The sequence below is a fragment of the Drosophila gunungcola genome, assembly GCF_025200985.1.
Source record: "Drosophila gunungcola strain Sukarami chromosome X unlocalized genomic scaffold, Dgunungcola_SK_2 000032F, whole genome shotgun sequence".
NCBI lineage: Eukaryota > Metazoa > Arthropoda > Insecta > Diptera > Drosophilidae > Drosophila > Drosophila gunungcola.
This window is the reverse complement of record NW_026453186.1, coordinates 31,858-56,398: the sequence shown is the minus strand read 5'-3', so window position 1 is coordinate 56,398 and position 24,541 is coordinate 31,858. Positions and strand designations below refer to the sequence as shown.

At 37.0% G+C, this 24,541-nt stretch overlaps 1 protein-coding gene across 4 annotated transcripts; it reads left to right on the top strand.

Moving 5' to 3' along the window:
• Positions 1-802: 802 nt before the first annotated feature.
• On the top strand, positions 803-24,474 carry LOC128260498 (b(0,+)-type amino acid transporter 1). Of its 4 annotated transcripts, XM_052993563.1 has the most exons (10): positions 13,903-14,148; positions 14,417-14,588; positions 16,041-16,087; positions 17,527-17,628; positions 18,601-18,707; positions 18,768-18,843; positions 19,486-19,984; positions 21,063-21,159; positions 21,655-21,973; positions 22,835-24,474. In XM_052993563.1, the coding sequence occupies exons 1-10, from the start codon at positions 14,073-14,075 to the stop codon at positions 22,903-22,905; spliced, it is 1,566 nt and encodes a 521-aa protein (XP_052849523.1). In that variant the 5' UTR covers positions 13,903-14,072; the 3' UTR covers positions 22,906-24,474. The 4 variants fall into 4 exon arrangements, with proteins under 4 accessions (XP_052849524.1, XP_052849522.1, XP_052849523.1 ...); XM_052993562.1 differs by lacking the exon at positions 13,903-14,148 and adding an exon at positions 804-948 and having other exon boundaries at positions 18,601-18,843; XM_052993561.1 differs by having other exon boundaries at positions 18,601-18,843.
• The last annotated feature ends 67 nt before the right edge of the window (positions 24,475-24,541 follow it).

Genomic DNA, 24,541 nt, shown 5'->3' with positions numbered 1-24,541 from the left:
AAGGTCAATATATAAATTCTTGATGTAAAGAAAACACCCAAGGGCCTAATGCCTTTAAATATGGCATTGCTCATTAGGGTGGTCAAAAAAAAAAAAACTCTCACCAATTTGGCTGTGCAATATTGTATACGAAAACCAAAACGTTTTTATTTGTAAGTGTTATGTGTTTTTAAAATGTTCTCAACGTTTCAATAAAAATTCCTTACACGAAACTGTTATTGACTTTTAGAATAATTTATTTCATCAAACACGAATTTAAATTCGTTTTGTATGGTGTAAAAAGTACCCAATATCATAGACTCTTACATTCTGTATTCTTTGATGATAGTTTCACTGGTAAAGATATATTTTATTTGAAACAAATTTTTTGAAATTAACTAGGAATTAATAAGTTAAAAAAAACAGGACTTTTACTTTTAATTTGACAATTAAACATTCATTTGAAAATTATTTAATTTTAATTTATAGAGAATTTTTTCCAAATTAGTGACTTTATTATTTAATTAAGTAATAAGACTCACTGAGCCTTTGCATGCTAACGATTCAGATTGAATTTTGATGGTAGCTTAATTACGTACATATATTTTTTTCTGTGTAGCCGGCTAAGCGGCCGAAAGCTCTGCTTTCCGCTCAAAAAGGAGCAGGGTCGACGGGAAATACTGGGAAATTGCCGGCTGCGACGTCGACAGAGAGCGAGTACCGATACCGATTCCGAGTCCGAGTCCGAGTCCGATGCCGATGCCGATGCCGATGCCAATGCCCGACTCCCAGTCCGATTCCGATTCAGATTCCGATTCCCGGCGCCTTATAAATACGCAGAGCCGCAGGGCGACGCTTTCATTCTCTCGCAGTGTTTAAAGTGACATGAAAGTGACGACATTGGCGCACTGTAGCAAGTCATGTATCAGCATGTCCAACCAAACAACACAAATCATATTCACGCCAATGGTGAGTTATCGCTATCGTTCGCCCATAGTTAATTTTTTTTTTTTATTCCTGGCACCGTTTTCGTTTTCGCAAATTAGTGGTGATTATCCCGCAATTTATTTCCACTCCATTCTGCGGTGCTAAGTGAGCGGGCAAACAATAATTGCTCGAGTTGTTGCAGCATGTGGTGCCAGGTGTGCGTGCTTTTTTCGCGATTTTGCTCCGCTTTTTTACTACCTTTTTTTTCGTGTGAAGATTTGTGTGTGACGCGCATGCGTTTAATCGACAAAAAAAAAATGTTCAATTACGGGCCGGCTAACGGTTTCCCGTTTGTGTGTGTGTGTGTGTGTGTATGTGTGTATGTGTGTGTGTGTCTGTGTGTGTGTAAGGGCGTGAGTGGGTGGGTGCCACTGTGTGTGTGTTTGCATGGGACTGCAGCAGAACAGCTGTTCCAATCAGCCAAAAACCGAAAGCCAAGTTCATAAAAGTTGCAAAATAAACAACGGATGTGTGACACACACCTACACCGAAATAAATTCCCATGGGTAAAACCCCGAAATTCACAATAATTCGCCATGATTCTGACTTATCAAAGTGGTCACCACCATAAAAAGAGTTTTATCCCCAAGACGGACAGTTGTTTTGATAAAAATCAAACAGAAATTTAAATCTTGTTGATAAGTGCATCAAGTGGCATTAGTTATTTTTAAAAGTTAAACATTTTTTTTTCGTTTAAATTTGTTATCTAAAGACTTAAGGACTTAAAGGGAAATCACTAAAAACCCCTAAAAATCAAAAATTCGCGTACAAAAACAAACACGCACTCAATGATTTATGTGAGAACTAAACAGACGATTGACAAGTGAATTAATTAATTTATTGGGAGCACCGCAGGCGATTTTCGATAAGATAGGCAGTATTAATATTATTAGCTCGGATACGGAAAAGTATTCCGGTGTTAAGTATTAACCAAAACCTTTGAAAATAAAGTTCGATATTTTATAAATTTCGGATGTAATTTTATTTGTTTCGTAAAGATCTTCTATGTTAGTAAAGATAAAGTTTTAAAACTAACAATATAAAATTCGTTCCAAAATACCTCTTGCTAAATCTTTTGCTGTTCACAATATCAACTCCCATTTAGGTAAGGAAACTATACAAATATTGGCAATTACTGATTATACGACTCTTCTTTCTTGTGACCCCCTCACGTTCGATTTTACTTTCATTCGAGCTTGTTTACGCTAGTGTCCCTAAAAGCAATTTAACGACGGCCAGCTCGGCCACCATTGTTCCATGCCCTTCGCCTTGTCAGTTACGTAATCGCCGAAAGCTGCCGGGAGTTGCTTATCAGCGGGTGCCTACTGTACCCCAACCACGCCGCAGATATGTCCAACTTCCCAGATACATAGACTGCCATTTCAGTGCTCTCGTATCGCGTTCGCATTCAGGAGGCCTTTCCGATTAACTGAAAATGCGTTGCCTATTTTTAGGCGCTGCCACAGAGTTTTCCGCCTGGAAAAGGTTTAATTACGGCCCAGCCCTAAGCCGGCTTTTCCCGATTCGAGACGAGCTCGGGCTCGACCGAGATTCTTTGGCTGCCGGAAGCCGTTAGGGCCCAAAGTTGCAGCCAAGCGAGTCAAGGACAAAGTCAAGGCAACGCAAAAAGGGGTGGAATTCTGCTGTGCGTGGGTGGGCTTAAATGGACGGGCGATTTTTGTGGGTGGTGGGAAAGTTCTTGGCGTGAGTGCAATTTGCACTTGACTTAATTTGGCCACGAAATGCTGTGGACTGGAAAACTAAACAGGAAACACTTTTAAAACAAAAGTCGATGTAAATTAAGCTACTTTTATACGAAAGATATTACAAAAATTTGAATAAGAAAGGCAAGAATAAAGTTTCTTACAGTCCTTTAAAGCTAGTTTAATATGTACATTTTAAAAATTATTTTAAAAACATTTATTTTTAAAATGTATCAACATATTTTATATACTCTTAGAGTAAAATTGTAAACTTTTATAATAAGGCAACTGCAAAGAAAATCTTTACGTCTTTAAGCTGGACTATAGATTTCATAAAAGAGCAGTTTGTAAAAAGTATTTTAAAATCCAATCTTTTGGATCTAATAATTCCTCTTAGTTCCTAGGAATAGTAAATTCTAGTTAACAATTAAAAATTCTTTTTTTATCATTTATTTTGTACAAATTGCCGTCTCGAATCTATTACTGCGCCTACAAAGCAATTTCGCTACTTGCCAGTTCATTGTGCACAGGAAAAAAGTTTGCGACTAATGATCTGATGCCTTTAGCAAATAACTTAGAACTGTCTGTCATTAATCACACTTAGAGAGAGATGTCGCCCAGTGGTTTTCCCCCAGTGTTTTTTTAGCGATCTAGCACTTGCAGTTCGCTGTTTGCATTGCTTGTGCAATCCGCTGAGTGTGGGGGCATTCCCAGCCACACCCAGCACCTCCTCCTCGGCCCCGCCTCAGTCTTCTTAAATAAACAGACTAATTCCGCCCTCTGTAGAGCCTCGTGTGTTGTAGACAATATATAAGAATATGCCTAGTTCAAGATTTAACATGACGTTGAATATATGCTAGCATTCGAAATTATTTCAAAAATGCAAGAATCTGTTGTGTGACAATACAAATTTTAGCTAGAAAGTACACTGTTTCGCGTATCTCAATTTATCCGTATATCAATGCTTAAGAAATGTTCACAGTTGACTGTTTTTTTTTTTGAGTAGTGATTATCTGAGCATAATAGAAAATGTGTTCAAATAATAATAAGTGGTCATTTTGAGTTGATAATTTATAAATCAGTCATTATTAATTGGCAAAAATAAAAAGGAAGAAAAATTCATAGAAACAAAACTGTTGTTAAATCAATCTAAACTATTGAGATTTTGTTTTGTTGTTCAAAAGTATGAAAATCATATTTTCGATATTAAAACAATACAAAATAATATACGAAGTATAGGCTTTATGTTATTTAGTATTGAATTAATACTTATGCCTTTATTATTTAATTCAATCTTAAATTATTTATAAAGTATATTGTTGTTTTGGGGATGATTCTAAGAGAAAAAAACCCAATTTAGATCATACCTCCTGATTTTACCACACAATTTTTCCCTCAGTGATCTAGTGTAGTCACGAGTTTAGCAACGTCGCAGTTAGTTAATTTCATTTAGACTTGGTTAGAAGGCATCATTCTCACTACGGAATTTGGGGGCCAGGGCTAAGAAGTTCGCCATTGTGCTCACGCATTGTCCTTGGCTTTGTCATTTGTCTGGCGAGTGGGTGGTGGATTGCTTGTGGTGAGTGGTGTGTGCTGGGCGGTGGGCAGGTCCTTGGGGCGGGACCCCTGTACGGCCCCGCAAAGTGTGCTACGTGCTTTGGGGAGCAATTCCCCAGCTGCCAAGAAACTTTCGTGTCGCTGAAGCGGCGCTCAGCAATCGCAGCCAGTTATTTTTTGGGCTGGCAGTGAAAGTTCCAATGGCGATAACACAGCCTGCGATTTGTTATCAGCGGCATCGAGATGTCCTGGCAAGGACATGGCCCAAAGCGCAGGCGCCGACTGCCAGAGCTTTCCCGCAGAATACCGGTATTCGTTTCCCTACTTTAGCTATTTTTAACCCAGAGTCGTCGAGCCACCTTAATACCCATCCATCCATCCAGTGTACATACGTACTATACATCCGTGGATGAGCAGCTGGCAACGTCACCAGGAGCCGGCTTCCTGGCTTCCATTGCGTAAGTGAGTGGGGCTGTGCCATAAAAACAGGTGGCCCCTCGTACCGCCCCCCGCCCCCGGGCCAAAGGGGCGTGCCCCACAGATACACAGATACACAGATACACAACTACACACCACCGCACACAAACGACACGTGGGCCGCTTTCGATGTCAGCGACAGCCGTCGCCATCAGTCGCCTATAAAAATGTCATATATTTGATGAGAAAACCGGCAATAGTTTGCTCAAAATGGCAGCATCATAAATTCCCTGCTATGACGAGGATAAACACTTTTAAATTACAATTGTTGTTCATGCCTTAAAGTATTAGGGCAAGCAAAAAGTGTAAAAAGTATGCATTGGCAGGGCAAAATAACAATAAAATAAAGAAAGTAATTTTTAAAAATTTTAATCAAAATAATAAAAGAATTAAATTTAAATTTAAAATATCTCTTTACTGCCTATATTTATATTTTTAAGACAATATTATTTTAAGACAATGTTTATTAAATTTCAGCTATAAGGTATTTTTGATTTTGGTGTAGCTTGAGGTCAGTCATTTAATTTTTAATTTCTATGGAAGTACACATAGCAAAATAGCTGTTTGAGAAATTTCATTTAAGAGCAAATAGCAAAATTGTTGTTTGAGAAATTATTTAAAATATCAAATGTTTAAAACACCAAGCAAGTTTAAGTTCAATTTCTGTTATATTTTAATAGCTGCACATTTTGTTACTAATAATAATTCCATTCTGACCACAAACGGATGTACTTGCGTGGGAAAACAAAAAAGAGACGGCAGTCAAGAAGACCCACTAAACTTTCAGGGAATTCCAGAGAAGCGGGCAGCAGGCAAAACGGCGAGGAAAAGCGACGAGCCTCTAAAATTCATAGCCTGCCCACAACAAAAAAGTTCCGTGATGAGTACTATATTTGTGTTTGTATGTCCTTGCCAAGCTTACAAATAATTGAATGGCGCCCGAGCAGGAGAAATGGGTTCAACGCCTCGAAGTGCTCCTCTTTCGCCCCTCCCACTTTCGCCCTCCCACTTTCTCCCCCCTTTTCCCCATCTGCCTGGTTGTGTATTTCATCCCCCCTTCATCCCCCCTTCGCCAGGCAACAGCTTGGGAAGCCAATTTCTGTATTTCACCAGAAGCATTAAGCTTGCATGAGCATGAAGGGGAGGGGGAAAAACTTTTTCGGCTTTTCCTCAGCTGCCGCGGCTATTTCTGAATCCAAAATTTCATGGACATGTGCCGAGGTTTCCACCATGCATAAGAGATAAAGGGATCGAGAATGAAAAGAAACGGAAGCAGGACCGTGTTTTCCATTGCAGCTGTTTGATGCTATTTTTAGAAGCGTTTTCCAATCAATTTGCGCATGCACATCGTTTACACTCAAGGCTATTTGATTAGGGCTTGAAATGATTTAAATGTGGATTTTATACAAATCCATTTGTCAGCTAATTTTGAGTATAATAGCAAACTGCCCTTTCTCTCGGTGTAATTTTATTATGCAATCGCCTTGCACAAACGAAATTTCTCTAATATTCTCAGCTGCCCCGTCGCCCAAATGAATTTATAGCTTTGTAATTATTACGGCCGGTCATTAGCGTCATCGTCGCAGACGACCGAGACTGAGCACTCACCATAACGCTCGGCGCGTCACGAGTCAATTTAAAATCAATTGGCTTAAATTGATATGCCAGCAGAAAAAGGCAACGTTGGTTGTAGTCAACCGATGGCCGTAGCAAATGGAAGCGAATAGCAAAAGTCGGCAAATCCGATTAACACAAGATCAGCTGTCGACTTTGAAGGGATTTAAGTATGTTTATGTTATGTGTTTACGTAGCGATCTTCGATTATAGCGAGAAATACGTTGAAGAGAACGATCCATTTCTTTTTTCTAAGATTTCATCCTTAAAACCATTGATTGAATGAAAATTAGCTGGAAACACAAAAGCTATTTTATGGATAATACTTATTTAAATCTGATTTCTGCAATTATAGATCTTATTGAGCCAAACTTTGTTGGTTTGTGTCCATACTACGAGGGCTAAAAGCTTATGCGAAAACTCTTATAAAGAAAGAAGTGTCGCTTATTTTGGTAAAGTTACATATGGATAGCCCAACAGCAAAAAAGGATTTTATAAACATTTTTCCTCCATAGAAACAATTTAGTTAAACTGGTGTAGCTTTTTTTGACTTCAAATATAATTTATATTTATGTGGCTATCAAAATTGTTTACGATTCAGTAACCCACTTATGAAACTCCGTTTTTAAAAGTTACAAGTTAGTGTCCTCATGGTTCTTAAATTTTCGTTTTACTTGGGTAGCTCAAACTTTATCCTGTGTTTTAGGACTTGCCCTTTGCTGAATGAGCAGACATTTGTGTGTGACCTTCGTGTCGACTGCTGACAATGTCAAGGTGTAGTTGTGTAAATTAACAACCGAATGGTTTTTCTGTATTTGTGTCTGTCACATATATTGTGGCTAACAATGACGGCAAGAGCTAACAGTAATAAAAAAGGCAATTTAGCGTTAAAAATGGCGTACACTGAAACAAGATGTTTATGTAAGAACAAATCAAAAACAATAAGTTTTCACAATTGTTTGCGACCAAGCTACGCCATTTTGAAAGATAAACATTTCCATTCTCCAGAAAAAATCTTTGTTTACCTATTTGCCACCTACATTTTAAATTTCATATTCATATTTTTAGATGGCTTCTTTAAAATTCGCCACAGTTGGTCGCCAAAAAGTATGCTATTTATACAAGCTAAGGTCGAGAGTTTATAAAATATTGTTTTCAACTTTAAAGTTCTACAATTTAATGTTGTATTAATGTAGTAGAAATTTAAATTATTCAGAGTGCGAAGAAAACAAGCTTTTTACATTTGGTACACATGGCAAAATGGCGACACACCCCACTGCCAACCACCATCCACTTGCTTTAAGTGCATGGCTCGCCTTGACATTGACTTTGTCGTTCTTCCGCCCAGACAACCCGACCCCCCTTGAGTTTCTGAATCTCAATTAACAAAAACCGAAAGCTGGCGAGCAGAAGCCTTAAACGTTAAACGTTAAACGACAATCGATACATTTCAATTAAGACTAGGGCGAGCAAAATTTCGACAGCATCCAATACGAGAAAAGGGGAAAGGGGACTCAACAGGAGGTGGCAGAGGTGGGCATGCCTGACGCAAATGGAGCCCAACACATATTGAAATGAAAGCATTTTATTAACGAACTCGTATGTTTATGCATAAACGAATATGGCAAACAACGACCTAAGAAATATTCTTGCAATAAAGATATCAATTTCTATAGAAAGCAAAAGATTATATAATATATTATAGAAATTAAGAAGTTATATCATATTTTATGTGGAAACGATTTTATTTTTTCAACTTTTTTGCTGAACAAGTTTTTTTTACTTTATACTTAAGGCAAATCATATTTAGCGACTAGGAAATTTATGAATGAGCAGCCATAATTGCAACATTGATTAAAAAATGGTCCCTTATCATTTACCTACTGAAATAATTCGCTCGTAGGCGGTTTATAACCGGTTAGCAAATGACTTTGGTGGCAATAAAATTGAACAGGTCGCAGATTAAGTTTCAATTAGATGGAAACTGGTTCGCACCTGATTTATCAGCAAAACTTTCACGGTCTATGATAAAAAAACCGAAGGTGTTAAGAATGAAACAAAAAGTGAATAAAACGAAAGTGTATGATGGTGTGGAAATGAATTTATTAGCTTAGCTATCAGGTTTCAGTTCGTGATTTGTGGCCACGCATAACCAATGCGTTGTTCTGGTTATGAAAAGTGTCCAAACAGAATTAAGAATTTTGGACATGGACTTGGGACTGGGACTGGGAATGGGACTGCTGAGGGCCATTGACACTTTTGTCGCGACTTGGAACTCACAACTCGGGACGTCCATCGATGCAGAACAAATCAATTAAGCGAATGGCAAGTGGTTTATTTCGGGCGCATTTGTGGCTCGCGTGTTAGTCGAGGGTTAAGCAAACACTTGTAACAGCGTTTTCTGATTGATTTGGTTGGGGGAAGGGAGGTGGGGAGACCTGGTTGGAGTGTCAAAGGTGAAGCGCGGACAATCGATCCATCACTTGATCAATCAACCCATCTGTAGGCCATCCAACCATTTTTGTCTAATTAGCACAAACGAATTTGCGACACAGGCAGATGGAAAATTTCATGCTTTGTTTAATTAACAGAGCCAACGCATATAGGACAACAAATAATTTGTGTTAAATACAAATACATTTTCATTGAATTGAAATGAAATGGCAGCTCAGGAAAAAACGATGCCGCCAACAAAAGATGATCGGAAAAGGGGTGCTCTATTATTGCACTTAGCAAAAATAGAAGTTGCTTCGGTGTTTGTTTTGATATCACGTATTGAAAAATTCTTGAAATTAATGGCATGAACTTAGTTGATGTGCCAATGCATTCATTCTGCGTCATTGCGCCTTTTGAAATACATCGATATTGGGCATGAGTCGCCAAACACTTCCGGTCCCTTGAAAAATGTATATTTTCCTGTTTTGAATAATCGGAAAATCCACAACCAATAAAAAACTTTAATAAAATGAGTGTTCCTATTAATACAGCTTGATACAAAGTCATGGCTTCTGAATTCGTTTCGTGTTCGTTGTGGTTTTGATCAAACTCTGCAGAGGCCTTGCTCTCCTGCCCCGATCATTTCGATTCAAGAATTTCTGACGCGACGCCCGCAACAAAATTAACTGAAAATATTTACCATCAGCGTCGGCCGCAGAGGAAAATCGTTTTTATTTGGCCGCCAGCCAATTAAGATGCACGAACGAACACTCCCCCACCGAGCTTTTGCATATTTGAAATTTTCATTTGCACGTAGCAGCTTTTCTTCGTCCCAGAATTTTAGCTGAGCAGCGCGTGATTATTACTCATTTAGTGGCGCTGACGCTGACGCCGACGCCGATGCGACATCCTTTCCTCCCTGGATTTGAATGGCTACACTACAAAAAAATGTGAATATCAAATCAAGAAACTGGGAACACCTATTTATTCAAATTTAGTTTATCAAATAAGTATTGCTATACTGTAATAGACGTTCAAAAGGGTAAACACCTCATTATTTAAACAATCTTCAGAGGAAATATAAAAATGTTTACGTTACGCTATATGTAGAATTAAATCCGAAGCGGAAAAAGTTTTATTTTCGATTATTTAAAATACGAAAATCTCTAATTTTTCATGTATAAATTTAATGAGATTTGTCGTATGTCAATGGCTGATTGCAATATCTGTTTATTTTATCGATTTGAATGATTTTTAGTGCATTTGCAGTAACGATTAATTATATGCAGTGACGTTTAGAAAATTAAATTGATTATTGCCGGACAACTCAGTATAAATAGCGGGCGATAATGATTTTTTTTGTTTGCCCCCTCAAAGCTCGACAATTTGTGAAATCCCCTAGCTGTTATCTAGTCGAATATCTTAACAGTTTGTGTTTTGCGTTAGAGGGTCTAAATAATTAGCGGACAAAATCAGCCGACAAGTCCAAACAATGTTCGACCTGCACGGCCCCTAAAAATACGAAGATAAATGGCACATCCACACACAATTATCCGCTGAGTCTACGTGCATCGCTAGGCGTAGGTTCTTCTCACGCAAACTGAGATACAGTGGTCACTCCGCAGTTGAACGTATTTAAAATTTAAATTTCACATAAAATATCATTTAGTTCAATCGCGTGTTCCTCAAAATTGAATTTTTTTAAACTATAAAAGCTATAACCCAATTGTTTTCTAATTCAAGCTAACTAACATTGAACTGAGAACTTTTAGTTTTACAATTGTTTTTAAAAACTAAAGAAAACAACAATTTTATTATATATATATTGTTGCTTTTTTTGTGGGTCTTTGAAAATAATGAAATACTAACCAAACGCGTATAATTAATATTTAAAGTTGGCTTAGCAGAATATTGTAATGAAAATATTTTTCAAAAACGTCTTAAAATATCTTTCCACTTGCTATTACTTAGATTATAAGAGTCTATGATCTGGTTTCGATTGCCGGGCGATCACTGTAATAATCTAATTGCAGGCATTACATTTATGTGGCGCTTCATGTCTGGATCGTCAAATTGCTGACATTTAATAGAACGGCCCAATAATCAACGTTTTGTCCGCCTTCACTCAACTGGATGTGGACTTCAAAAAGTGGGGGGTGTTGGGGATTTTAAGTCTGGCTCGTGTTCCAATTCAATCAACCAAAAAGTTGTGACGTCATTTGATGGTTGTCAAGTAGAGCATAACAAATACAACAGAAAAAAATCATTTATTAAGTAAAAATTACTGCACATAATTTGGAAGAACGAAATTTGAAGTTTAAATTAATGCCAAGCTAATAATTTTATATTTATTGTCTTTTCTATTTATGTGCTCAATATTATACTAAAAGTGTAAAAACAATTTTGTAGGCACTAATATCATTTAGTAATCGGTTTCTCAATCAAAGTCATTATATTCTATAAGAAATTTATTGATTGATAACATGAGGTATAAACATCAATTTGAGAACTTGATGTTGCCGGCTATTAAAAAATATTTAAGTCATAAAGTAACTGCCATAACGACGTGCTAAACTGCATGTATGAACTTAAGTGATTGATTTACCAAACGATTCTATCAATTGTTTACTTTTCCCCGCCCTTCGCAAATGTGCACGAGGTATTCGATCACTTGTTGACTTGAAAAAACTCTTCAAGAAATTTATCCGACCCGCCCATTCTCCGCCTGCCACGCCCCCTTCGCCGGCCGATCAACAAAACAGAATAAAAACGAAATGCTCACAGGCCGCGTGACTTTTATGACAGAAAATACATTGAGAAAAATAATAGCTGAACAAGAAGAAGCTAGCGAAGCTGAAAAGCGGCAGAGAGCTTAACGTAGGAATCGTTATTTATGTTTTTTGGGCCTACATATATGAAGAGTTTGTGTATCAGACGAATATTGTTTATTTTTATACGTACACTTGCTGTCGAAAAAATAGCGCTTAAATATTAGAACGGCTACAATAATTTTGAATTGTATCAATTACTAACTATTTCTTAAATTCAATGAATACCTGAGTTCAAAATGTGTAATACAATGATTATGGCCAGACATTAAATTAAAATTTATTGTGTTTTTATCCATTTAATTAAAATGAGGCCAGATCTCAAAAGTAACGTATACACATCGCCTAATACGTATACTTAACGTATATTACGTATACGCCCTGTTAAGCTAAACTTATTTTTTTTATATCTCTGAAAATTTCCTTGGTTTCCTTGGAAAGAAACTCAAGCCATAACTAATAATTCAAATTAAATCGATACTAAATGTTTGGATCATGCGGTGCGACTACTGCATACGTAGGCGCCGCGGCGTGTGTATCCAAATCTTAAAATACGTACAAGCTTTATGTTGCTCGTGCAGATGTCTATTTGTTCAACACTATCTTTGATACATATACGATTTTTGGGGGCAAATCCAGTCGCAGAATCGAGCCAGAGGAATAGTGTGAGAACTTTGGAACGATGAATGTACGCACATATAGCAGAGTGCTATGTACATGCGGTCGGTCCATCGGTCGGTCGGTGGGCTGATGAAATTTGGCCGCCTCGTGGGTGAAAACAGAAAAAAAAAAAAAAACAAGAGATCCAGTGACGTAGCCAGACGACTTTCAATAGGAGTCGCAGCACATGACCACGGGCAGGGGCTCCATTAATAAGCGGCCAATTGAGACAAATGAAATGCGCAACCAACAATTAATTGAGTGGAGCCGACGAACGGAGGCGACGCGAGCGGAATCGAGTCATCATAGATGCCACTACAACTGCAGATTCGGATTCGGGTTCGGACTGGGATTCGGATGTGGATTCGGCTGAGTTGAGCGGCGAGAACCATCTGACGTCGCCGGGGCATGAGCCGACTAATTCAATTTGAAATTTTTATGCAAAGTTATAAATAGCCAGGAAGATCGAGAGCAAGAGACAGTGAGGATGCCTTCACCTTGACAATTCTATAATCAAAATATAGAACCATACGACAGTCGGCGAATTGCATAAATCAGTCAGAAGGAGGAGGACTTCTATACATAAGAAGAAATAGAGAGCAGTGCTAGTACCGGCATATATAACTAGGTGGTTTCCTTTCGAAGGTACAATAAATTTGGCCCGATATCCTTATTAAATCCGTTGATTTTACTACTGTTTTAAAACTTAGTTATTAGTCTAATCGCTTTTTTGGCGAAATTAGAATGCAATTGAGATTTAAAACCACTTCAACTTCAACTAAGTTAAAACAAAGTATCATATAGTATATACAAAAAGATTTAACAAACTATATTTAAATTATCTCAGTCAATTAGTTTGTATTGGGAATATTTAACTAGATATTCAATCTTTTAATTTCAAATAAATACTACCATACTATGAGAGGATTTGATAATTTAAGGCCAGTATTAGTATTATGCATGCTGCATTTGCATTTAACGAATATTTGTATCTAATCTTTAATCAGGTATTTGCCAAGAAATTATTTTTTTTTATTTAAAATTTAATATTATTACTTTACTCGTTAAGTGTTATGTTAATGAGAATTGGTTTATCATATATCTGAAACCAGTTACCGTTGACCTTGGATATTTTTTGTTTAATGAGAATTATCTATCATATTGTTGTAACCAGTTACTGTATACATAGTATTATCATTCCACTAAATTATTTTAATATTTAACGATGCATTTTCTATCATATTTAAAAGACCAGTTATACTGTAGTTCACCCTTAATCTGCGATGTAAATTTATTAGTTGTCATTTGAAAAGAGTTACTGAAAGGTTTCTGTACTTTTTTCTTTTATATTTCTGAAACTAGCTTTCGAGATAACTTTGGATATCATTATTATCCTCCCTAAATGTTACATTTAAACCGCGTTTTTTGGAACTACTAACTAAAAGACAGCTGTAGCTTTGACCCAACCATCTCATAGCCAATCTCCCTTGGAGAAAGTGGTTATTCTCTCGTCGGTTTTCGGGTGGCCGCTCTTCGGCTGATTTTCCGGCGCTCGGGTGCCGCTCGAGTACCGCTCGGAATACCGCTCGAAAAGCAACGAAAAACGAAAATCGAAAGGCGAAAAGCTTTCGCCGGCGGACTATTTGACGCCGCCGCCAATTGGGATGCGAACAGTTGCCTGCGAATCGCCGCCCACTGCGCTACACTTTTTTGATCCGCTCTTGGTCGGAACACATATATACATATACTTTTACATATATTTATATTCGTATTCGCTGAGAGCTGAAATTCGCGGCGAAATAATTTTAGCAACTTGTTATCCGTCCATGCCATGCGCGATAAAATATCACAACTATTTTGCTTGCAAAAGAACGCATGCAAAAATAATTCAACAGATAATAACAGAGGTGTGTGTGTGTGTGGTGTGAGCTGTGTGCTGTGTGCTGTGTGCGGTGTGTGTGTGCCAATGCGAGTATGTGTTTTACTCCATTCATAAACTCTGTCTGCACAGAAAAGAAATTCGTTATGTATACCAGCTATCCGATTCGATGCAAATTGTTTTCTGTGCATGATTTTTTTTTCTGGTGTCTGATGCTAATCCATGTTAAACCATGCTAATCCCTGTGTTCTGCTCTCTCTTTTTTTGATCCGTCTGCTACCGTGTGATCCTTGCAGGACATAATGTGCCAACAAAAGCAACGAGCAACGGGACCATGTGCGCCAATGGGGCTCTTGGGACAGAAGGGCCCGAAGCGCCAGAGACCGACGCATCAGGGACCGGGCGGATGCGGAAGCCGCTGGAGAGGAATGGCTCAACGCAGAACCACGTTGTTCACCTCGAGAGAAGGTAACGATCTCAGCTAAATCTCGTACTCACTTTACCCAAAAAAAAATCTGAAAGTTTAGTTTGAATAAGTGTGTCTTGAAAACAAACTACAGAAAGTATTAAAGTACAAGTATTAATTCCATACTAAATAACCCTTTAACATTTCAGTTTTATTTCTTAGGCCTTAATATTAAACCACATAAGTTTTTTTTATTGAGAAATTTTTCATACCCAACAGTTTAAAATGCATGCAACAATAGTTTAGTTTTGTATGACAATTTTTTTTTTTTGTTGGGTATATGCATAGGTTATACACGCAGTTAATCTAAGAAGTGGGATGACTTAAATATCTTATTTAGAGAAAGACGGTTGGAGTTTGCCTGGCTGTACCGATTCCAACCGAATTTGACTGGTTGGCTATAAGCAAATCAGAATTTTGTAACGCAAGAAAAATATTATTAATACATTATTTTTATATTATAAAAAGCAAAGAGACAACAGCCATTTACTTTATAGCTATTGGACTTCAGCTTAGCGTAGTTAACTTTCTTCTTCGTTAACATAATTTACATTTAGGATATCAATTCAAGAGATTGGCATTATATTTATAACGAATTAAATTTGCTCCGATAATAATATTTTAGCTTAAAAATTGTAAAACCTAATAATTCCTTAAATAGTAAATGATTTTTTAACAATTTAAGAAAATAACCATAAATCGTCGTTAATCTGCACTTTGTATTGGAATAAAAAAGTATATTTTTTTTCCAAGAATATTTATAATAGGCGTTAAAAGTTTTCAAATGTTGCTTTAAAACTATTTTTGATTGGTATTTCCGGCTAAGCCAAAAAAAACTTCTAATATTTTGACAGCAAATATAAGATTTATAAAAAAAACAATTTTTGAAAATGCACTAAAATGTTTAGCTGTGGTTATTTGTAAGCAAAATATATTTAAATATTGAAATATAATATTTATAAGATTGAATTATAGCAAAACAAGAAAAGAAAGAGGAGACTAAGATTATTTACCATTAAAGTTATAACAAATATATGAATGTGTGTCGACGTAAATATTTTCTATTTACCTTGCTGAAAACGCGCTATCTACTTGATTTAGTACGATTTACTCAACTCACTCAAAATTAACAAGTTCACGGATCTATTTTTGACATCTATTTACCCATATCTACCGACTTTGAGTTTGGTAAAAACTTGAGTGATGAAATCGTCTGTTATGTTTTAGTTTTGGTTTCATTTCTTTGTGCTAGGGATAAAATTTTCATTTAAAAGCTTCAGGCTTGACTTTTAATATATTGTAATTTAATATGGTTGTTTAATTTTACATTACATTCTAAATTCTTTCTAAAGCTTCTTTGCCTTAATATTAAATTGATCAAAACCTTGCCCCTTTATTTCTTTACTTAATGTCTGGGCATATTCATCATTGCTTATTTTTTTCTTTAATTTCAGGCTGGGCCTCTTCAGTGGGGTGGCTTTAATTGTTGGAACTATGATAGGTAAGTGTAAGAGCCATTCGCATATGCTTTTCCCCCAGCGAAGTGGTCAAAACAAATGCATAAAACATGAGCCAGGAATGCGGGCACCACCGTCAAAAAAATGAAAACGAACAAAAAAAAAAAACACGAACACGCAGTTTTCCTTGAATTGTGTCAAGTGATTCTACTCTTGTTGACTTGGCTGTCCATCGTTCCTGCTTTTTAACACATCTTTCTCTCTGGGACTCTGTCGGTGAAGAATATTGAGGCACATTTTTTCACTCGGTTTATTTTTTGGTTAAGATTGGAGGCGCGCATGGCCAAAAATACGTACGCATAAATTTGGATATATGTACGGCCGAGTACATATACACAGCTTTAGATTCAGCAATATGTATTGTCTGTCTGTGGGTGTCGAAGTTTATATAAATGTTATATATATAGATACGCAATCGGCGTGAGAACGAATATGGCAACGTGGATTAAGGGCATTTTCCAGACAATTGTTGGGGGGAGGAATAGGACAGGTCTATAAACTTGTGGAAAAGGTGTAATTACAGCAAAAACAGTGGTGGTCAAATCACGAGCTTACAAAATTTGTATGAATATTGATGTTTCAGAGTAAATGGATTTTAAATAACGACAAGTGATAGCTAAATTTAAATGCATTTCAAGATAATGTTTATAATTTTTGCCTAATTTTAACAAATTAATTTGAACATTGCTATTTTAGCATAAATAGATTTTAATCAACGACAAGTTTTAGCTAAATTAAAATGGTAATCACTATTATAAATACCTTCAATAATATAGATTTATTTTAAATGTTTTTTTTTTTTGATTTAAAAGAAATGAAGGGCAATTAAAATTCATGAATTATGCTTAGAAAATGGTTTTTTGTACAGTTTTGATACTTTTGCCAGCCGTTGTCCCTTATATCGAGTTTTTAATAACTTTCACCACCGAACTGAACGCGGCTGTACATAAGCTAAATCGAGGCGAGGAACATGCAATGAATTACATATTTATGACACGAATAGCGCGTATTTCAGCTGCTGCACTTTGACCTTAGGCAATGGCACGCAATTGTGCTACGTTACCAAATTGTTGCACGCCCCCAGCTCGGATGTCCGCCCACCACATTATCCATTTCGTTCCCGGAGAATTCTCTGCAAAAATACCACTATTTACCGGTATTGCGCATACGCCGCGTGGTCGGAGCTTTCGCCGAAGCTTCTGCCCACTGATGACGTCCGCACCACCCCCAATCGTCTAGCTATACATATACCATCCTTATTAGCATAAGCGAATCAATGGGAAACGCTGGCAAAAACAATGTGCTCCCCGATCAGCTGTTTTCCCAACTGCAGCTGTGGCGTATAAATCGGTTAACTTGTGTATATAAATATATATATATATCCCTATTTATATGCTCTCTTTCTCGTTTTTTGTATTCGCAGGGTCTGGAATTTTTGTGTCACCCTCCGGTTTACTGGTTCGCACTGGTTCCGTTGGAGTTAGCTTTATAATCTGGCTGGCCTGTGGTGTGCTCTCTCTGCTGGGTAAGTACACAGCCCCGAGTCGAAGAGGAATCACCCCCAAATGTGTGCACCACGTGCAGCTGACCCACTTACCGACGCGGCCAAGTGGCCAAGTGGCCAAGTGGCCAAATGGCCAAGTCCCAAAATCCGACCCTGCACTCATCACAACTTGTTGCATGGCTGGCAGGGGGCCAAACTTTCGCGGAATCTCACACCTCCCCAATGTTGTGCACTAGGCATGAACTCGGGGAACTGGTTCATTCAAATGATTTAAAACCTTTTCTTCATTTGAACTGTGGAAACTAACCATCTAAACATTAAAAATGACTATTAAATGGTACATTTCTCAATGTGATGTTAAAGTTGAACATCGAGTTAACTTTCTGTTAAAAATTGTTTTCACAATGTAACGTTAAATTAACAATCAGTTAAGAATTTTTCCGGGTATCGAAACGAATTTGCAGATTGAAAAATATCATCACTATTCGGCATAAAACCATATAGAGATTACAAATTACTTCTAAAGATGATGTTTAAGTTTAACATTGTTTTCACAATGTATTCTTAACTAACAAATAGTTACACATTTTTTGGTCGATTTAAAAAATATCAATCGTATTGCGCATTAAACAGTTTCATTTACACGTTGTATATTAACACTACACTGAGAAATCGAATTAAGGCAACCCAACAATGAGACTTTGTCTTAACTTTATTTTGCTGATTTGAAATTAGATTCCCTAAAACATCTTTTAGATCAAAGAGTATTGTTCATTTTCCGAAACAGATAATTTCGAGATTATTAATCCGAAGTAGTCCCCAAAAAATGATCATACAAATAATGGAAAATGGGAGGCCCATATAAATAAAAACCCATCAACACTTTCTGTTTCCACATTGTGCAAATTTTGCAAACGGACTGGAGTTGTATCCTTTTATTTATAATATTATTATTACCATTTCTCTAATTACTTTCTTCCTGCTGAATTGCAGGCGCTCTGGCATACGCTGAACTTGGCACGATGAACACGTCGTCGGGGGCGGAGTGGGCGTACTTTATGGATGCCTATGGACCGGCGCCGGCGTTTCTGTTCTCATGGGTATCGACTTTGGTGTTGAAGCCATCTCAAATGGCTATAATATGCTTATCATTTGCACAGTACGCCGTTGAGGCCTTTGTGACGGACTGCGATCCGCCCAGGGGCGTGGTCAAGATGGTCGCCCTAGTGGCAATTGGTAATTATAATTTATTATATATTTTTTGGGGATTAATACCGAAACCACTAATTTAATTATTGGTATCCAAAGCATTGCAACACAGTTCCGTTTGTGTTAGGTCCTTTTAAGCAACAGATTTTGCATATTATAAAATTTAAGTTAATAATACAAATTTTAGATTAAATCAAAATCCAAATTTGGTTGTTTTTTTACTTCAATATTTCCAAAACTTGAACATTTTTGTCGTCAAAAGATAGATTTAATACTGGATGGAAATGAATGAATGTTTGTTCCATATTTACTTCAATAATAAAATTTAACAGATTGATATAGTTTTTTTTTTATTTTTAAGGAATTTAGAACTGATTGTGAATGAAACGATAAACAGTATACATAGTTTGTGCTGCTAAAACATTCTTAATCGGAAAATAAAATATTTGTATTTTATTGTTTTTTTAATTTAAAACTTTATGTTGTGTACATACAACAAGCAAACACTTTCTTTATGCCAATACTGAAAAAGGAACTGTATTAAAAGCCTTAGATGACATAATGCAACTGTTTATTTGATTTTCCCTTCGGTATTGAACCCTGCGATATATATGTTTTCGAATAAAATCAAGAACGATGATAGCTGACGAGTGACTTTCTTCCGCACAGTGACGATTCTGTTCGTGAACTGCTACAGCGTCAACCTGGGCATGGCCGTGCAGAACGTGTTCACCGCCGCCAAACTGGTGGCCGTGGTGGTGGTGATCTGCGGCGGAGCCTGGAAACTGATGCAGGGCAACACACAGCACCTGTCGAATGCATTTAACGGGCCGATGCCGAACGTGGGCTCCATTGCGACGGCCTTCTACACGGGACTGTGGGCCTACGACGGCTGGAACAACCTGAACTATGTGACCGAGGAGATCAAGAATCCCAGCAAGAACCTGCCGCGCTCGATCATCATCGGCATTCCGCTGGTGACGCTCTGCTACGCCCTGATCAACATCTCCTACCTGGCGGCCATGTCGCCGGAGGAGATGATCGAGTCGGAGGCGGTGGCCGTCACCTTCGGGAACCGCGTCCTGGGGGCGCTGGCCTGGCTGATGCCCCTCAGCGTCACCATCAGCACCTTCGGCAGCGCCAACGGCACGCTCTTCGCAGCTGGGCGGTAAGCATAGCTATACAAATCATCAGTGCTGGGGTGTACCTATAGGTACTTGTGCCCAGGTTCAATTTTTTGGTACCTTAAACCTTGCCCAATTAAAAATATATGAGGCTTCCTCTTGCCTTACCTGGGTAACGATTTGTATTTAACTTTAGCACATGCTGTGTTAGGTTCTTGAACATTTTTATTTATTTTGGTTTTCAAATAAGCTTGTTATTCAATTTTTAATTCATTTTTAGGTTTTTTTCGCAAATACGCTAATAATAATTGGATAATTTTAAAGCAACTTGAAGATAAGCTAATTTCACCTCATGTGCAACATATAACGATGATTATTTTTACTTATTTCTTCAATCAGATTATATGGCTAGAGCGTATACAACATATCATAATTAAACTGCCACTTCGACAAGAATCTATTGACCTCAAAATGATTAATTTTCAAACAAATTCAATCAAAAAATGTTTATTTTCCCTTTGTTGGTACAAACCTTTCCCAGGTACATGAAAAATTTAGTATTTTTTACCTTGCCTAGGTACTCATTTTCGCAAATACCTTGTACCTTACCTAGATCCAAAAAACTAGTACCTTTCCCAACACTGGAAATCATATGTTTAAATTTCAAACTTTATAGCAATGGGAATTTAAAACCATAGACCTTAAAATAAAAGTTCTATTCAGGAATTGACTTTATCCGTGCTTTTAATTTTTGTTTTCTTTAAAATTCGCACGACTAAAAAACCCTTGAGTTCTGTAACCTGAATGTTATAAAATTTCGACAATACTTTAAATATTTAGTTTAATACAAAATTAACTTTTCCGAAAAAAACATTGGTGACGATAGCTTTAAAAGTTCTCAGGTCTCTATTTTCCACATTCGATAAAGATTAATTTTCACATTTTTTCCAGATTGGAATTTGAATACATATATCTAAAAAATAAAATGTTTACGTTGTTTAAGACTAGTATTTGATTAGTTTGCAGTTTAATATAAGCTTTGAAATTATTGTGAAATGCTTTGAAATGGAACCACTGATCACTGATTATTTCTGATTTTGATTTTCGTAATTCTCTTGATAGCCTATGCTTTGCGGCCAGTCGAGAGGGTCACCTGCTGGACATTCTCTCCTATGTCCATGTGCGTCGTCTTACACCCGCCCCGGGGCTGATATTCCACGTAAGTATCTGATAGAATCTGTGTAGATCTTAGCATTCCCCATCGCTTCACAGATGATATGAACAATCCCAAATATGCCATTTTATATCTAACTCAAATCCGATTATAATTCTCTTAGTAATGACACATAAATCACTATCACACACATAATAAAAAATAAATGTGTCTAAAAGTATGCAACAGTATATTTTGAGTCCGGAAGTCCGTGGAATTCATTGCGAGAGACGAAGCTTTCTTTTTCATTGCATACTTTTAGACCCTATTAAATCATTTCAAACCGTAGTGCTTTCACCCCGCCAATAAGCCCTTTTTATATGTAACTAGATCCCGAATGTAACTATCCTACTAATACTCCGTTTCGTGTTCCGCCTTCTAGTCCATTTGTATATCATTTGTGTGATGGCTTATGTGAATGACCACGTATGATCCGATCCTGGTTCTAAACTCCCCTATCTTTCTGTATCTTTCTCTGTGCGTATTTATCCCCGTCTCCAGTCGCTGATTGCCTCGGCAATGGTGCTGCATGGCACGATTGATTCGCTGATTGATTTCTTCAGCTTCACCGCCTGGATTTTCTACGGCGGCGCGATGCTGGCCTTGATCGTGATGCGCTACACCAAGCCCAACTATCCGCGGCCCTACAAAGTGCCGATCATCATTCCCGTTGTGGTCTTGGTCATCTCAGTGTATCTCGTTGCGGCGCCCATTTTCGAGACCCCGCGCGTTGAGTATCTGTACGCCCTGCTCTTCATCTTCGCGGGCCTGATCTTCTACGTGCCGTTCGTCAAGCTCGGAATGACGCCCAGGTTCATGAGTAAGTGGCTGCAATTTCAGCGGGTAAAACCACATTGAAGGGCCTTAAAAAATATAAATAAATAAATATTTAAGTCAAATTTATAGCGATAGATTTTGAAATACTAGAGACCACGTAAATTAACATTTTGATGGGATGAAATACATTTTAAAGTTGTTTAAATTACATATAAGGATAAGCTTTGCAAATATAGAAACTCTAGAAACTGAAAATCATTTATAAAGGTCTCTAAAAGTATGCTATTTTATATTTTAATAATAAGGTTACTTAATTCAGAAAAGAACATTTTTTTTAAAAGTTTCCAACCTTGACAGATCTCTGAGAAATAAAGATTTGCATAAATCACTAAGATTTTAAAATCACTCTCAAATGTTTGGGAAAGCTTTAAAAATCCAGAGACCAAAGACTTTAAATTATTTATAAAGGTGTCTAAGACTATGCTATGATTTATTTATAAAAGAAAATAAGCAATTCATGGAGTTACTCATCTCTCGAAAGGTCTTTTGGAAGGCAACCAACCTTGACCGAAATCTTTAAAAATAAAGATTTAAATATAAATTCAATGGGGTGTTTCACAGAAATCATTAAGGTTTTGAGATCACCTAAAAATGTGTCTAAAGAGTAGGCAACGATATATTTGAAATCTGAGAGTTCGAAAATGGCCTTCTTTTTCATTGCATACTTTTCGACATCTTAATAAGTTGTTTCAAAATCCCAGTGATTATTGTGACACTTTAATTAAATTTAAAAAAAAAAAAAAACATGACTTTGAGGCAAATCCGTACCTTAATGTGGTTTCCATTAATATCTCGACTGCGTACTTGTAAATTCCGAGACTAATTCTAATCCCTACCCCTGCAGACAAGGTGACACTCTTCTTCCAGCTGCTGTTGGAAGTGGTGCCCACCTCCTCGATGGCCATGTTCGAGTGAAGCTGCCCCAGGAAGTGCTCAAGCCAGGTGGACTGGGGTCACCAAACTCGGAACGAGAGAAGCAAATACATTCACTTAATTACTATATACAAACGAGGATATGTGAGGAGTGAAGCATGGACAGGATGCAAGGGGCGATATGGAGGAGTGTTGAGAGCAACCTATATTGATATACTGACGTTGTCGTTGACAAAGTAGTGCTAGAGAAACAGAAACTATTTGAAATAGTCTCTTATGCTATGAGCTGGTTATATTCAAAGGTTATATATGAATATACAGATATTTAGTGTGTATCTTTATCGATTGTATGTAGCGCGTATAGGCCAAGTTGCATAGTTGATACGTTTATACAAACAAACAAATCTATATATACATATATTTTTGTGTTCTATTAATTGAAGATCAAGACAAATGACAGAAATAACTAAAAACAACCGAAACACAGTGAAACAGTCGAAACTATCCTTGCCAAGCGGTTGAAAGTGCGAGCCCCGATAAACCTTTAAAATTATTTCTAATGGGCTGAGGTTTGAGTACAGTGAAACAAAGACACCACCAATCCGTACAGTGCAGTACCGTACCCACCTAAATCAACACTCGCCGCAGAGCTTTCGGGCTTATCCTTGTTTGATCACTCTTTGAGTTTTCCGTTGGCGCTAAATGCCCACATTATATACGAGTTTAACGATCTAGAGATCGGCTGGAATAGCAATATTTATATATATAAATGTATATGTGTGTGATGGAACGGGCATGATGATAATAAGGCAGAAACAAAAATAAAGGAAACCCAACAAGGAAACACAAAAGGACAATGGCAAAATACAAAATACAAAGACCCCAAACTGAATGTTTCTAACTTTGTGCGACAATGACGCGTGTGAAATTCGTAGGACTGCAAATAGGCATTAAAGATTTGTAATTGATACCAAAGTAAGGTAAAGAAAACAAACACTGAGAAAATTCAAACAAAAAAATAGAAAAAGCCAAGGGAAAAAGAAAAGAAAAGCAAACATAAATACTACTATGGATACTTGTTAAATACATTTTTTTGCGACTTCTGTCTGCTTTGACAAATCGTTGCAACCAAAGCTAGAACTAGATTTAAAGAAACGGTTATGCTTCTATGACTATAAATTCTATACCATTTTTTTGTTTTAATTTGTTTTCGGTTTTTCGTTTTTCGTGGAGGACTCGTCGAACACGAGTTAGAAAAAGACAGCAGATGCAGGTGCCATCTCGCTCGCAGCCAATATATGAATTTAACTTTTTTTTCAAACTATATATTTTTTTTTAATTCTCGCTATGCTTATCAATTGTCTGAACCGATATACAAAACATTTATATCTTTACCTATATATAGGGATACTACAGAACTTACACACACATAAATATATATTTATATAATTTGTTAAGTTTAAAAATTGTATAATTTTATTACCAACTATTTACAATGAGCTAAACGGTAACCAGAACAAATCGAAAATCTCTATCTATACATGTACCTACCACCTAAAGAATTGTATTATGTAAACCAGAAATTGACGAAATAAAGTTTTTGAAACACAATCTCAGAAATTTTAATGGAGCAACGGTCGGAGACCGAGCTGAACAATTAACCTTTAAGTTTACATTT